This window comes from Parus major, chromosome 1 (genome assembly GCF_001522545.3).
Source record: "Parus major isolate Abel chromosome 1, Parus_major1.1, whole genome shotgun sequence".
NCBI classification, from domain to species: Eukaryota; Metazoa; Chordata; class Aves; order Passeriformes; family Paridae; genus Parus; species Parus major.
In genome coordinates this window covers 30,412,125-30,429,216 of record NC_031768.1, presented here as the reverse complement: position 1 = coordinate 30,429,216, position 17,092 = coordinate 30,412,125, and the positions used below count along the sequence as shown (strand labels likewise).

The following is a 17,092-nucleotide window of genomic DNA, read 5'->3' as shown; positions in this document are numbered from 1 at the left end:
ACAGAATTCATGAAAATTGCACAAACTTTCCAGAGACCTAAAATGCCTCACAGACCACCCAAATTAACTGATTGTACACAGATATTCTACATATGCAACTCAAAAGCCAACTTCAAACAATTTTTCAGTTTCTCACTGGACATGTACTGCTGTTACTACTTCTATAATAAAAAACCCCTGTAGCAGACTTCTAAAATTTATTTTGCACCTTCTTCTCTATACTCGACTTTCTGAGAAAAAAGTGATCCTGGAAAACCTGTATTTATTTTTCATTTTAAATAACTACTTAACATTCAATCTTATACTCAACTTCAAGAAAGTGAGTAAAACCTAAAATTAGTCTAAAATAATTTACCCATACTGAGCAAAGCTAACTAACAATAAGCCACAGTGGCCTACTATTAGTGAGGCCACAGAGCACCATGTTGTCCAAAGGTATTTCTCTTCTGAAATCCCACACATGAAAGAAATAAATTTATCCATGGTACACTCTATGAACAATTTTAAAGAAAAAGTCTTCTATAACAACAGTTAAAAACATACATACAGACAGACTTATCTGTACCTGCTTTGCCATTCAATAGCTTTTTCTGGTAATATTGCTGTTCAAGCTGGGGGTTTGCACCAGGGCGCAGCAGTGCCTTTCCTGTACCTCTGTTACTAGTAACAGCTACTGGCTTTCCTGTGGAGAAAAAATGCATATACTTACAGGTCAATACCTATAATAGCTTATATTTTAATAAGAGCACAATTAGGATAAGATCATAAGAATTTTTAATCTACTTTTTATAGTTTCTTTGAAGCTTGGATGCCCTCAAAGCACTAAAGAGGGAATAGCTATGAAAGAGCCTTGGAATTGTGACAACAAATCTGTCTTAATTGCAGTCACATGTAAAGAAGAAAAGTTTTTCAAGGGTGAAAATACTGCCAATACTAGTTTGTCTTCAATAACAAATATAAATGGAAGCTGCAAAATTTCACCAGTGACTTAATGATTCATTAGTTTAAGATACAGCAAACACTGGACTGATTTTAAATACTTCAATATGTTTATTAGCTTAAGTAAATCAAAAAAATATACACATGCCGAAACACTTAGTTCCACTTAGCTTAACTGTGTGAACCAAAACTTTTAGTAAACTTTTGACTTTTCTGTAATATCAACACCTCCATGGTGTTTCCCAAGGAAGTTAATTTATGCACTAAAGTTCTGGCAAACTATTTGCAAAAAAGTTCTACATTCTTTATGTTCCAGTAATGGAATTTGAAACTTGGCAGGAAATCAAGTTTAAAAAGCCAAACATAGCAGGAGAATCTTTGATACAGCTGCTCCTGCCTTTGGACAGAAGAGAGCAGTGGAACCACACATACAGCTTACTCTCTTCCCAAGGTCTGTGACAAATGGTGAGTGTGATAGTCACCACTGCAACAAGTCTTCAGACTTGTGCACCCCTGAAGTTCAGTGTTTGCACAGAACTCCACTTCTGAATGGTACACTTGTAGAAAACAAACCCACCAAAGTTTGCTAAGGTGCTCCACTAACTTTCCTATGTCTTAAGGATGATCACACAACTCAGACTTCTAAACACCAAGTGAATTGTTCCTGAATCCTCCAGGTCTTATGATATCTCATGTGTAAGAGCTTAGAGAAAAAAGGAAAGGAGAAGCAAATTTCCTTTGAAAAATATGCATCAAGCAGAGACAGTTCTCAACCCTGACCTTTCCACCTTTCTAGTTAAACAAAGCTTCTTAAAGTACTTCAGGAAGATTATAAGGATCTCTCATTTTATTTCCTCTTTTTTTTTTTAATAGACAGTGACAAACTTCACTTTTAGTATAACTGAAATTCAATTTCTAATATGGTAATTAAAATCTAAGTAAACTTATATACAGCGTCACAGAGAATAGTTACTACAGATATTACTTCTCTCTTACTTTAGATACTGAAAGGAGATAGCAAGGAGAATTCCAGTTCTCTCTTCCACATGCTTTTGGATTGTGAGAAAATAAACAAGAATATGAAAATTGCACGGCCTAACTATTGAGGATGCAAGAAAGAATATTTATACGCCAAATTAATGTTATAATTGTGCAAGTTTGGTTTTTTAAAGGCTTAACTGAGTAAACTGTACCACGCAGACTTAAATACTGACCTTTGAGATCTGGTCTATTTCGGATAGCCACAGACACAAAGAAGCAATCCATATCCACGTGCATTATACAGCTCTGTGGCTTGGCTGAGCTCGCAACAGACACATTACCTAGTATGAAGATACACCAATAGAAAACTTGAACCCTAATTTATACACTTTGGTACTACTCACAGTAGTCATCAAGGTCTATTATCAAGTTTTTACCACTTCTAAACCATAAATATTTTTGTTTCCTCTCACCAAGAAGGTATCTACTCCAAGAAAGGTAAACACAAGCAGCAGACAAACAGCCTAAACAACAAATTAACTTAAAAGAGTTTCTATTTTTTATTTTCTTATAATTAACACTTTCTACCCTAACAAGTTCCCCGAATCCAAGGAGATTAAATGCATGTTGTTAGCACTGGATCTTAATTTCGCTATGTTAACACTGAATCAGGAAGAGAATTTTACTCCTTTATGTTCATCAATCAGAAGACTGCTTCAAAAGATAAAAATGTAAGTTTAGCTGCACTACGAGCTACCATTATTCTTCATGAAACACACCACAATTAGTTTTGAAAGTCCCATGCAACTGGATTTTGTCACTGCTGTACTTAAACGCGTGCAAACATTCAGCAAAAATGAGCAAGGTAATTCCTCACTGAAAAATGTACATGGCTAAAACACTAGAAATGCTTTCTACAAGTTCAAGTATGCATGTCTGTGTTGCTGACCTACCAAAGGTGGCAATATCTAACAAAAAAAATTAACTTGAACAATGCATAAAGTGTAACAGTAAAAAAAATACTTCAATACATCAAGTGAACTGTTCCACTTAACATCCAAGTTAATTACTGAGTAATCAGAAAAATATCCTCTTGGTTTTAATCATTTACATTTTGAACTCATTCTTTGAAAAAAAAAAAAGGACTGTCTTTTAATGGGCGTATTTACAAATCAAGCAACCAAGTTAAGGAGCTGCTACTTGTCAACTGAATCACAGGCATTAACTATTTGAATACTCTAGGCCAAATCAAAGTGAAAATAAAAATATATTAGCTTATACCACATTTTGATTTTAAAAAATACACATTAAGTACTTAATAAGCTAACATGTTTGATAACTGGCGTGTCCTAACACAAACACAGAATCAGTAAATTTATTATCTAACAACTTTTTTGATGTGGTAATTTCTCAAGCATTTTTTCATTTGATTACAAGTGAATAATTTTACAGCACAGGAGTCAGAATCTCTTTAATGGTACAGAGCTAACCTTTTAATTTAGTATGACTGTAAACAAGAGATTCTAAAGAAGCAAAATATTTTATCTGTAACACTTTGACTCTAGTGAATTCTACATTTTTTTCACTTTGGCCCTTGAGGCAATGACATGAAATATTTCTTTTCAAGCCAGGTTCAAAAGTCTCTTACGACACTACTACCCACTTTAACAGACCCACATCTATATAAAACTCTTACTAACAAAAAAAAATTTAGATTTTAACTCACGTCCAAATGTTACTCATCTTTTAAATGCTCATGCTGAACAGTAAGGATTTTTTTCTTCTCTTTTTTCCCCCTGCAGATTTTCACACAGCAACTACAGATTTTTGTATTTAGATATACATAGTATTTTTCTCCCTTATCAATCCATATATCTTGGTAAAGTCAGAAATACTATTTCTACAAGGAAGAATTTAATATAGATCAGAGTATCACATTAAGTAACATTTTAAGTTAAAAAAACCCAAACAAAGCCAAAAGCAGTTGCATCCGTTAGTGTTCACTGCACCGAAGTCATCAAGTTTTTCCAGATAGTCTGACTACAATATGAATACTCAATACTAAACTATATAGTCTCATTTGGACATTTAATGTATGAAGATATAAGGCATCTTCTTAATATAAACCTTCTTAAACAAGTATCTACCTGTGTCAGTTTTAAGTGCAGACCTGCCTGTTTTCCATTTTTTAATTTTTTCCCTTCCTGGAAAGACACCGCTGTTTTTTCTCTGCAGGCTGTTGACAAACTCTGTCAATTCACACTTCCACGTTGATATATGATGCAGTCTTGAACGTGAGTAAAAGTCAGAAATAAAACTACAATCTGAAGGTTTGGACACAGGTAAGGAAGCTGCCTTGCTAGGAGCAGGTATAGAAGTGCTTTTTGTGCTTGAAGGCCCCTGAACAGTTGAGTGGTGAGCACCATTTATTTTAGCATTACTGTGCAAAAATGAAGTTGAGGATGAGTTACTCATAGTCCTGTGTGGATTCCACGAAAAGTCTGTATTTTTGTTGCTTTGCTGCAACTGCTGCATTGTGCAGTCTCTAAAGTCAACCATGCCTTTGTCAGTCTTCCCCTCCTCCTGCACAGGGCCTGGAGACAACCTGCTCGCGACAGCGTTGCCGGAGGGCACCAAGCAATCCTGTGTCTTTAAGGCACTGGTGTAAGTGTGTGTGTGTCCATTAAAAAGGGCAGTGCTGTCTTTGTGAGATTGAATCCCATTTTGCTTCCGTATGGGAAGAATCTCCTCCAGCTCTGTAAATCCAAAATCGTCACTTTCTTCTTCCTCTTCTTCATTCCAGCTGCTTATCCCATTGGGTGTGACTTCATTTTCCATTTCATACTTTTTAATATGATTTCTGAAACAGATACAATAATTAAATACTGTATCTTTTATAAATAAAGGCACATTTATATGTAAGTTCAAGCTTTTTTTTCCTGATTGTTCTCAATATATACTTCAGTTACATTCTAAGACAATTACCTCAAATTTTGAGCCACATCCTCTCAATAGCACAAAATATAGCACCATACCAAAGATTTTACAGATTTCATGTATTATTAACTAGGAGTTTACATGAGTGACCATGCTCACATTAGAAAAGCTATTTCCAAGGCCTTTAATCCAGCAGGCAGTCTCCAACTAAATTACAATAATTATTTATTTGTTAACAGAACTGCACTGCCACACACAGCATGAATATTGCAGGACTAAGCAAACCATCAGAAGGAGTTGTCCTTTTACCAAGAGATGTGATTTTTCTTAACTAGTTATAAACAAACAAAATTGAAAGAAAAAGTATTCACAGAGAACAATTTTTAGACAATTATTTTAGATTAATATTAGATTTATTTTATTTTTTCTTAATGAAAAAATCTGCTCAAGCCCTAAAAATTAAATGTATATTTGGCTTTGATAAAAACCACAAACAAATTTTCAGCTTTTAAGCGTATAAACCAAAGTCATTTGCCACAAGTGCACTAGCACAAAGACAAAGCTTTCATTCAAAAAAATTAACTCTGGAAATGGAAACCAAAGTCTTCAAGAGCTCTACACACTCTTGATCTGCTGGAAATAAACCTAACAAATCCAACAACCATCACTCCCAACTCCCAAAGCTAGCAATTTAAGTACACAAAAAAGATGGAAAAAAATTAGCTATTCAGTATGCTACTGAAACCAGAAAGCCTATTAAGCATGACAACAATTTGGTTAAGATTATCAAAACATAAATTACAGTAAACATAGTCTTTTTGAAGAGTTGTGTGGTTGAAAATGGTATATTCAAGTATACATATTTAGTGGATAGGCAGGCTTTTAAAGTCATGTTTTTCAGACTACACTGATATTTTGAGAAGCCTGAATATTCATCTCATTTAAAAAATCTTTAACAATGCAATAGTAAGACGTGATGGTGATTCTACCACTCATTGTTTAAAATATGGGTATGAAATACTGCTTCAGATACTAATTTTGTGAGACTGGTTTTTATTTTTCTAACTGTAGAAAAATTCTACTCGTGAATTTTCCTCAGCAGTATGCATGACTGGATTGCAAAAAAATCAGCGGACTGTGGAAGAACTCAGAACACCAGTACCAATCAGAAAGTATAGTATCTTGCACAGTATCCTTGGCCCTGTTTGAGCAGCAGTGTTGAACCACATGACATCCAGATATCTTTTCCAGACTAAAAAAAATCTATAATGTTATTATTCTTGCCTAAAATGAACAGATGTATATTTCTGAAAAAGATGCAGGAATCTTCCTATAAAAAAAAATAAATCTAAAGTAGAGTTCAAGCACTACGTTTCTTTCCAAATTCCAATTCCTCTGCTAGTTAAAAAGTTTCACTGATGCCTTCTCTTCAAGTCTCCTCTCAAGGTCACTTAGGATACTTTTTCTAATCCATCTCTCTCAAGCATGATTTAAACTTTGGTGTTAGCATACCTAATGTATATGACCCGTGACTTCCTTACTTCCTTTTTTTTAAGAGGCTAAGAAAGAGATTAACAACTAGTATGCATTTATATTCATTCCTAATCACCTTCAGCAAAAGTAGCCACCAGCTTTTATTTTTGAAACAAAGACCCACTTTTCAGTGTCACCCATCAGAATACTTTAATGCATGCCTGTAGCTGCCATACAGATATATTAATTCCTAGGACTCCTAGGTCATATTATCAAGCAAACTGTGGTCCAAAGACTAGAGATAAGGCTTGGAGTCAAAGTAAAACAGTTCTTTCCTCATATATTTATACAGCTGTACCTTACTTTTAAATTTCAGCACCCCAGAGCTTGCCTCTTACAAAGTTGAAATGAGCTTTAAAAATGATATTTACAAATGCAAACTCATTCTGGGTGAATGATGAGCATCTGCATTGCAAAATCAGAAACACTTACACCCTGTTGAGATCTTTAGCTATATTGCTTGGACCTGGCAGAGCATCTTCAGGTTTGCATACGCTGTTAAAGTTGAGACCTTTCTGAACACTTGACTGCTTGCTGTAAAGCTGATATGGAACGTGTGAAAGAAGGCGTCCAGCTTTAATGCTGAAAAAAGAAAGAAAAAAAAAAAAAGGAAGAACAGGTTATTGCTTGTGAAATTCTTAAAAAAATCCCAACCTTCTATGCTAAACCCTCCCCCCATTACATGTACTTAAAGTGCCTTCCACAACCCCTTTCTCACCCTTAGCTGGATTGAACTGAAAAGTAATTTATGACGCGGTGACTAGTACAACAAAAGGTATTTGCAAAGATGTGTTGGTCAGTTGTCTATATCCTTTTCTCTTTCCAACTGGCACCCACAAACCCCAAATATTTAATTTAAACAAAATAGTCAAAAAACTCTTGGTTAGTGGTCCAGGTTACTCTACCTGAGCAATGCTGACTAAGCTCTTTAGCATGGAACAAACTAGGATAGAATTTGAATGAGGTCAGCTAGGATGTGGTTCACTGTTAAAAAATAGCTACTTTTTCCATTCCACAAGGCTAATTACCTGTTCTTGTAAAAAAAATTCACTGAGGCAAGCTAAACAGAAGAATAATTTCCAAACAAACCCTTCATAAATATCTACAGCAATCATTCCAGTTATTTCTCGTGTTCCAGTGTATCTCCCTCTTCTTTTCCTTCTTCCGTTGAAACTGCAATTATACTTGAGTAACTGCTAAATTCCTTAGGGAAGCCACACACTTGGAAGTGAAATCGTCTCAAAAATACAGCACAGGATGATTTAATCTCTTCACCCCAGCACCTGTTGCTGGCAGCAGAGATAACAGCTTTTCAAGCTTGCACTTCACCTCTTCTTTGTATACCATTCTTCATATTGAATACAGGCTCAGTGATGCTGGGACTTCTTCCAGCAGAGGAACCTCTCCCATATCAAAGCAGTATTTAGTTTTGAAGATAGAACTGGTCAGATTTTAAAGGTAATTTAGCTCAGTGTTTTTCTGTTTTTCAGCACCTGAATGCTTTCTCTTGCTCGAATCTCTACTACTGTCAAGGGAGGTGGACAGTAGAACAAAAGGCCTTGGGAGCTTTCTGGCTGCAATTAGAGATAATATACTAGATCACGCTTCCCAATTACATAAATTAAAACTAGTTAAGCATATACATATACCTGGTAAGGTTTTATGGAAAAGGGACAGCAAAACAGCCCAAAAAATACAGCAAATACTGTTTGATACATGAATATATATCATAAAGGAACATAATTTGCATTAAACATTGCTAAACAGAGTTAAAAATACGCCTGAGAGAGTTCCAAAGTCTTCCTGTACACAAAGTGGTAATGTAGCAACTGAGTTTTTACAATGCCTGATTTGACTGTTTCTCAAAAGACTGTGTGAATGTAGGCGCAGAAACACCTTGTTACTGTTTCAGAGTAATTGCTACAATTTCAGGATGAAAAAGTAACCCACATTTATTTAATAACTTCTTCATGACATCAAGGTTTTAGCTACTGGAGTAGCTGCATTACTAGATCAACAGGGTTTTTTTTTAATAAACGGCATTAAGATGCAGCAATAGGAACCCTAGTTTAGATGCATCATTCAACATCTTTACCTATGTCACCTTCCCTGTGTCACAGAATTCATAATCACTAAAAAAAATTAGGTTGGAAAGGACCTCTGGAGATCTCTAGTCCTAACAATGATCCAAGCTTATCTTTAAAGTTGTATCAGGTTTCCCAGGACTAAAAGACAACCCAAATTTTGAGTAACTCCAAAGGCAGAAGTTCCATAATCTCTCTAGGCACCTGTTGCACTGCTCACTCTCTTTTAACTGAGAAAAATCTTTTTCTTATAGTTGAACCTTCCTTTACTGCAACTTGTGACTATTGCCTCATCGTCTTGTATATCTTGAAGAAAAATCTGCCTGCACACCCTCTGTAACCTCTACACAGGTAATGAAAGACAACAATCAGACCCCATCCTAGTCTTCTCTCCAAGCAGAACAGAACCAGCTTCCTCAGTCTCTTGTTATGCATCACATGCTCATACTGGCATGGTACGCCTCTGAAATGAACACTGCAACTGTCAGTACTAAAAATCCCAAAATCTGACACACAGGTCTAGATTTAACTTCAGAAGTGTTGAACAAATTGGAAGAATAACTGTCTTTGATCTGGACTGTGGTTTTGCAAATAAAACAAGTATGCTGTTAGCCTTTATCTCTACAAGGGCACAACTGCTCCTTCATGGTTATCTTTTAGGATAAAATTTGAGGGTCCTGGTGGATTACAAGGGTGTGTCTCAGCCCTGCCTGGCTGCACAGAACTAATTCTGTCTTATGTTCGGGACTCTGCATTTTGCTTTGTTGAATTTCATCAAGTTTCTGCCATCCCATTCCTACGGTCTGCTGATGCTCTCCAAAGGGCAGCCCTGCTCTCCAGTATATCAACTGTTGCCTTTTAAATCATCCACAAACTTGCTGAAGCTATTTTCCACTGTATCACCAATGTCCATGTTATTAGTGAAGTCACTGAAGTGCATCTGCCCTAGTATGAACCCTTCAGAAATGCCCCATGTGGCTATTTGCTAGTTTGAACTGCTGATCACTATGGTGACCAAGCAAGTTGGGCCAGCACCTGCATCCCTAGGCCAGCAGCCCACTATCTAATTTGTATCTCCCCGATTTGTCTTCAAAAATGCAATGGGACTGTGTCAAAAGTGCTACTGTAGTCATAGCAAATGATATCTACTCCTCTCTTCTGCATTTGAAATCCTCATCAGAAAACTAGGTGTCATACCAGAATATTTTTTAAAAGTTATTTTAAACTATTTTCTTCATATTTGTCTTAGATTAACACAGTTCTTTAGGAAAAATAATCAAATACATCAATATAAGGAATCCACAAATACTGGTACCTCATGTTAGTTATCCTCAGTCTCTGAAAGGTGATTATAAATGTCAAAGAACGTTAAAAGAATATTCAAATTTGAAAGTCAAGCTCTCAGATCACCTGAATTTGGCTTTCACTACACAACAACCTTTCTACACTACAAAATGGTGTGGTTTATTTTTCAAATAAAGGAATATTGACTTAGGAAGGAGGCTTGTCTGTAATCCTCTTCATCTCTTGCAAATGCAGAGAGGTACACAATAAGGGACATGCAGAAAGAATGATTCTGTCACTACAGCAACCACACTATTACTCTGCAACACTAGATTTTGCAGCTAGTGTTACAGGAGATCTCTGTGGGATGCTAATTAAACCAAAATTCTAGTGCTACTTCCATTAACAACAGGTTTAAAAGAGTCTGACTTTAGACCATAGTTCAGAATATGCTTTTAATGAAGCAATAAAGTTCTACATATGCCTTCCTATCCTTGTGCAAGTAACTCTGCAGAAACTTATAGTTTCTGTGGTACGTTCCAAATTATGAACATTTTTGGTGTTTTACCTTAATGTCCTTTAGGTGGCTCTCGAAAAAAATTAAATTAAATTAAATAATAGCCATTATAATGGTGTTATGTTACATTCATTAATCTTTGGAAAGCAGACAGATGCTATAGTGATAAGCACCAATAAAAGAAAGGAATTAATTATTCATTTCATTACCAGCAAAGAATTCAAGTCACATGCAATGAGTAAGGAACAAGAGACAAAAAGTCAAGTCACTATTAGCAGTCTGCAACCTGAACTCAATCTTTTCTGTGCAGACAATGGGCAGGTGCCATAGTGAAAAAAGATGGCATGTGAACATATAATTAAGGACTAAATCATAATATATGCACATAAGAAACAAATCAAAGCTTCTTCATTTTGCAGCCTTGGGTGACAAGATCAAAGATCTATCAACACTATTTTACCAGTACTTTTTGACAGCAACATTTAGGGTAGATTCTTGCAAACCCATCATATTGCCTACAAGAGAACTGCAGAGGGGCTTTTTACAAGGCATCTAGTGGCACAACAAGGGGGAATAGCTTGAAGCTGACAGAGGGTAGGTTTTGATCAGGTATTAGAAAGAAAGTCTTTACTGTGAGGATGGTGAGGGTCTGGAACAGATTGCTCAGAGAAGCTGCAGATGCCCCATCCCTGAATGGATGAGGTTTTGAGCAACCTCTTCCAAGGTCTAGTGGAAGGTGACCTAGTCCATGGCAAGGAGGTTGGAACTAGATGATCTTTAGGGTCCCTTCCAATTCGATGAAACTGGAAACTCTACATCTACTACACTGATTTTAACCAACTGATGTACTAAGAACATAATTTGGTATTCCATATACAGAGGATTATTTAATCACTGAGTACCCTTTAATATCGTTAAGAAGGGGGGAAAAAAGAGAGGTGGTTGTGAAATCAGCTTCTATTCTAGATTCTGATATGAACCCTGTTCTGTTGAGACAGTGAATTCCCCATTTCCTTGTGTTCAAACTCATGTATCTGTCTATTCTTGGTTCTTCTTATTCTGACTTATTCTACAGTATAACCTTCCAGAACCAGGATGCAGAACCTCAACACAAGACACCAGAATAAAAGATTTTAAGAGATTTCACATATTAGGTTCTATCAGGTCTCTACTGAACATATACAAATTGGTCTTTCCAACCTGGTCAAAATCATAGCAAGCTCTAATGACACCAATAAAAACCAGTAACATCTTCCAAACAAAACCACACCTGCCATCAGTTTTCCAAGTCCTTAAAGACAGGGGTGAGGGTGTAAAATTGTTGGAAAAAACCCCCAACTACCTGAAGTATCTTTCAAACCGAGTAACTTAAAATGTCTAACTAAAGTTTAAAAATTGACCATAATACAAAGGACTGAAAATCAGCAAACTGCAAATAAGATTTCACACATGCATTGTAGAACAGTTCCTTGCCTGTTGCTGGTGATCTAGGAAAGAGGCTACTTAAGAATGGCATAACACTGGCAGAATAATTTCTAGAACATATTCCTGTCTGTTCTATTTCCTGTGGGTTCCTCAGATGAAAGAAGTGAGATGCAAACCACATTAATTGCTCTGAGCTTGGCTACTGTCTTTATCAACAACAACTTCAGTGACTGCTATATATTCCAGTGCATGGAGAAACCAATGAACATAAATTCTATGTAAATAAAATGTGGCCTTCTTTTTTTCTTTAGTTTTTATTATTTACTTACAAAGTCAGAAAACAATAAACATTTGGATGGATTAGTTCCAATTTTATGAGAACACTTTTCAATTGGCATCCTTCTTTATATACAGATTATATGAAATTTATGCAATACACAAGACAAGAGATTTAAAATAATCACATAGTAGTTCTTTAACATCCTGAGATCAAATCTGGTCAACTGGTTAGATACTAAATGGAAAAAAACCAATAATGTTCCGTTTCAGTCAAGTAATATGCTTGAGACTTTCTGAATATTCTTGCTGAAGCTTCTTAAGGAACAATTCCTAAAAAGCAAACCTTCCATGATTACACTGGTATCTCTATATATAGTATATATATAGTATATATATAGTATAGTGTTTTTTCTACTCAGCTGTTCTACAAATTATTTATTTTAAGCTAAACCACAATCTCAAAATGCAATCTTTAATTTTTTTTTCTCCACAGATTTTTCTTGGTTTTTTTTTTCCCCAAAAGGGGACATCTCCAAATGCAGTAGACCTAAACTTACCTTTCCACAATCCACTCTGGGCGTACTACTTTTTCTCCTTTCAATTCTTTTATTTTGGCATTTGGAAGATTGGTGGCAATAATGTGAGTTGTTTTTGATCTAGAATAGTATACATGGTATTGGCCTCCATGTAACATCATCAGCCGTCTTAATTCATCAGCTGAGGGATCTACAAAAATTAAAACCAGAAATATTCCTATTTAGTGTCAGCAAATACAGTGAGAAAAATAACTTTAATTGATAAATATGCCATGGTCAGAAAGAATACAAATGGTAGTTTTACTCCGGGAAAATACTTAAAAGCTCTTCAAAGAAGAAATCAGAAGAACATTTTGCAGGAAATGCAGGAAACTGTGTTTTTGAAAACACTAATTCAAAATACAAACATTCTACTTGCTATAGAGAAGCTTCCCACAATATGTATGGGAGAAGGCAGGAAAAAATACTCAAGCAGATGTAATGTAAAAGTATATAAAAAAATGCTTTACATCAATATAATACAAAATTAGATTTCTTTTCACCAGAGTTCAGGAGGCTAGTTTATGCCCAGAAGCAACAGAAAATAATTAATCTCAAAAGGGTTTAGCAACAGCACAGAACTCCTACTATGTAATTTGTGATGTACTGAAGCAGTTAACTCACTCCTTCCTTACCAGGGTATTCTTGAGTTGTTATAGGGAACAAAGAATACATTAAAAACTAACAACCCTTCTGATCTCCTCAATCGTTTTAAAAAGATTACTTATTTTGCAAGCAGAGGTGGGAAAAAATAAGAAGAAAGCGTTAGCTTTGGAAAATGTTTACAGTGGTGTCACACAGGCACCAGAAGATTTAGGTCAACACAGTGTCTGAATAGTGAATCTAGCACAAGATATTAAAAAATAAAAAAAAAATTGAACAATACAACAACAAGGAAAATTTTTTTAAAGCCTATAGTTACAATTCCTTTCTGTCAGCTCTCTAAATATGTCTAACACTTCATTATTCCTGTAACTTTTAACTAAAAACAGCGCACACTTTCTCCACGTGTTACCTTTTCTACTCCAGCCTTTTAGACAACCATCTTCTAGAGCTCTTTTTAGGGACTAGCCACTTGAAGAATACACAAATGCTGGATTTTCACTAAAGAAACTGCCTTCATTAAACAAGCAGTCCAGATGTATTAATAGTTTAACATATCCACCTTAACCTTTTTCAATCTATTTGAGCCCTGTGCTTAAACCAGCACTAATCTATCTCACTGAAGCTCTATGCATCAGTTACATAATAATCACAACATTCCTGGCAGAGATCCCTGAAAAAGGCTTCTGAGGAGTTTCCAAAAGGTTATTAAGCTGCTTTACAGAAGTAAGGAGAAGGATGAACATAAGTATGGTAGATTAAAAACCTTACTCCAGCTAACATGCACTATCAGTCCATCACAGATGGTCCCTACAATACATAAATGTCTTACCTCTTCTCTTGCTCCTCCTTCCACTAACAGTAGGTTCTGTCTTACACATTATGCTACTCTGAGCAAGAAAACTTTGATATTTTCTCCCAAATGTAAATTTAAGGCATACAATCTAACCATTACTAATTTGAAAAATTAAGAATTTAGTAAGTGTAGGAGGATGAAGGAAGTTAAAAGACTTCCTTTCAAAAAATAAGACCACAGAAACATGGAAAGATTGACTCCTATTTCTACAAGTTATGTAAACGATATAGTAAAGCAATATTTATATTCAAAATGTAAATCTTATTTTTTTAATTGAAAACCTTTATCATGAAAAACAACAGAATATACAATACATATACAGTAATTGTCATGTATTTACTTAGGTGCAAATTCATGTGTTTTACAGTTACCTCTACTCAGGATGTTAAATGAGAGAACAACACAACACAGATCCTTAAAAAAAATAAAGGTTTACCTGTTAAGCCATTGACGTAGATGGCAACTCCGCTAAAGATACTTGATGAATTTCCATCCCTCTGTTGTTGTATGGCTGATTCTGACCGGAACTGATCCTCCAATTTCTTAACTTTTGCTGACATGTACCCACCCTAGTTTTTAAATTAAAACAAAACACAATTCATGATGCCAGTCTTATTTCCTAATGTTTACAAACAGAAATCAGTCAATTCTAAGACTGGAAAGGTAAGCAACATTCCTTCAAACTGAATTTGGCTGACACACGAAAGACATTCTTTTTTCAAATGAAAAATAGCAAATGCTCTACCATAAACTTGTATCTACAAGATAACTGCATCTTGTTACCAACAGGACAGGATTTATTTCATACTCCCTAATCTTTTCCTTATAGGAAAATACTCTAGATATATAAAAATTCTTATAGAATAAAAAGAAAGAAGAAGAAAAAATAGGATGCAAATATGGGTGCTAATTTGGTGGCTCATTGCCTAACAAAACAATCTGGTTCCATGTATTTTCAGTTCTTAAATATACACAAGACAGTAATATTCTAAACATTTATGTAAATTAGGTACCTCAGTTATTGTTTGTCCAAATACAGAATGTGGTGGAGACAACCATGAATAGTTTTCAAATTACTTAGTTTATTTTTTAAATGGTGATTCAAAGCTATTCAAGGGTCTGCACTTATTAATAATGAAATTTAGTGATTATTGTCAACACAGACTGCAAAATCTGGTAATTAAAAACTTTCAAACTTAATTATGTGTTTTCAAGTAAAGCAAAAGGGCTTAGTATATAGCATCCTTTTAGCATGTATAACAAAACTGTAACCCATTTTTAACCACAGTGCCATTTACCTCTTTAAAAAAAAGCCATTAGGTTTTGAACATACCCATATTCCCCAACCATCGCCATCGGCAGCTCGTTTCCGCCATCCACCCCGCCTCATACTGAAGCTTCTGCAGAAGAACAACAATGCTTGATCAATTAAATGTTCAGCACTATCATCGGTGTCATTTCAATGACAGCATGTACAACAGGCCATTTACAGATTATCACAAAGATTAATTTTTTCCAATCAACTTCACTGAAGTATTTGAGTTTCACAGCCAATCTAGAAATGCAAAATCATAAGAGCCTGATTCCTCAGTTTTGTAGTAATGCATACTGTGGTTCCTGCTAAATATCAAAACCCACACATGCATGTTTTGCTTTATTCACCCTGAACATAAAAAACTCCTTACGAAGTTCACTGTCCATTACAATTTATTCAATTCGTTCTGTTCATCATACATCTCTCCTATTAAAAAAAGGAATAATAAAAGGTTCTTAAATACAGCTGCTAACATCCAGGCAAAACATTGTCCTGGTCATGAACAATCTTTTATTTCCTATTTGATACCATAGACATGGTGTGATGCAGGCAACCACCTCCTGGTATTAAAGACTGGATTAACTTCACCGATGGATTTACAGCTGATTATAAAACATCCAAGCACTTGTTGCTGTAATGCAATACATTGCATCAAAGCAAAAGACCAAAGGTGATCTTATGGTCAAAGAAAAGCCAGCTAATTAAGTGACCTAGTATGATCTATAGTTAGGTTTGTGACATGATTCTCTGGGGCTATTTGTTTGCATTGCTTAATAAATAAATAAAAATATAAACAAACCCAACCAGCCAAATTGCTGTTTTCCTTTATGCAAGACACTTATCCCTGGACCATGAACTGCACTCAGCCATGTCCCCAGATGAGCTATTAGTTGGCTAGAACAAACTCCTGGATAGAAAAAGCTATGCTTGGACTGTGGCCAACTGTTCACTGCACCCAAGTGATTCATATTTACTATGGCTGTGGTAACACTGATTTTAGAATATTGATTAATGATGTAGTAAGATCATGAGGTCACCGTCTGCTTTTACATCTCTCACTTTCCAATCAAAATAGTTCTCTAAATAAAAAGACAAAATAGTCTTTTAGGTCTATCAGCTCTAAGAGGATGAGGACAAGACTGAAACTAAAAAGAGGTGACTGTCTTAAGTCCTCTATTTCATTAAATATTTAATTTATATTCCTTTATCCTCCCTAAAAACCATGCAAAACTGCAGTAAATACACAGAAGGAAGTCAAGCGGGTTTTTTTTCCATCCTTGCCTGCTTTTGAGTCTCTAGACTATCCACAGCATCGTCCAGTAACAAGAGCACAGAAGCCTCACAGAGTCTCCAGCTTACCAAAAAGCACATGCAGTTACGGATGGAGATGACAACACATTCTGATAATTTTCCTACCCAGGCCTTCTACTGCAGTTTTGGAGACTGCCTCATCTATTGCATTAATATTCCACTTATGAACCTAGCTGAAAGTGAGTTCTAGCTATTGTCTCTTAATTCCCTTTTGTCCTAGAGGACCAAGCAGACATACTCTGATATCCCATTAAACCACCTTGGATTGCAGGCAGGTTTGACTGCAAAATAAGACACAGCTGCAACAGAAGTTTTCATAAGTACTGTCATTTTCATGGACTACTGCAAATATGCCAAATTAGGGAACCATAGAATTATAGTCAAAGCAGGTAGCAGGTATTTTGAAAAAGTAAGCATCTGGTTTATATTTCAGGATCTCCACAAACACAGAAA

The 17,092-nt window shown here is 35.5% G+C and overlaps 1 protein-coding gene across 7 annotated transcripts in view; it reads right to left on the bottom strand.

Moving 5' to 3' along the window:
* REV1 (REV1 DNA directed polymerase) overlaps positions 1-17,092 on the bottom strand; it is a 57,676-nt gene that overhangs the window by 26,434 nt on the left and 14,150 nt on the right. For 5 of the 7 annotated variants that reach the window (XM_019005784.2, XM_015631654.3, XM_015631673.2 and 2 more), the window contains 7 exons: positions 15,347-15,413; positions 14,450-14,582; positions 12,537-12,705; positions 6,823-6,972; positions 4,068-4,780; positions 2,154-2,261; positions 566-682 (listed from right to left, as the gene is read on the bottom strand). In XM_019005784.2, coding sequence (XP_018861329.1) covers positions 566-682; positions 2,154-2,261; positions 4,068-4,780; positions 6,823-6,972; positions 12,537-12,705; positions 14,450-14,582; positions 15,347-15,403 — 1,447 coding nt within the window. In that variant the 5' untranslated portion in view covers positions 15,404-15,413. Of the gene's footprint in view, positions 1-565; positions 683-2,153; positions 2,262-4,067; positions 4,781-6,822; positions 6,973-7,418; positions 7,965-12,536; positions 12,706-14,449; positions 14,583-15,346; positions 15,414-17,092 lie in introns of those variants that run through there. The other 2 variants (XM_015631682.3, XM_019005786.2) reach the window with 2 other exon arrangements.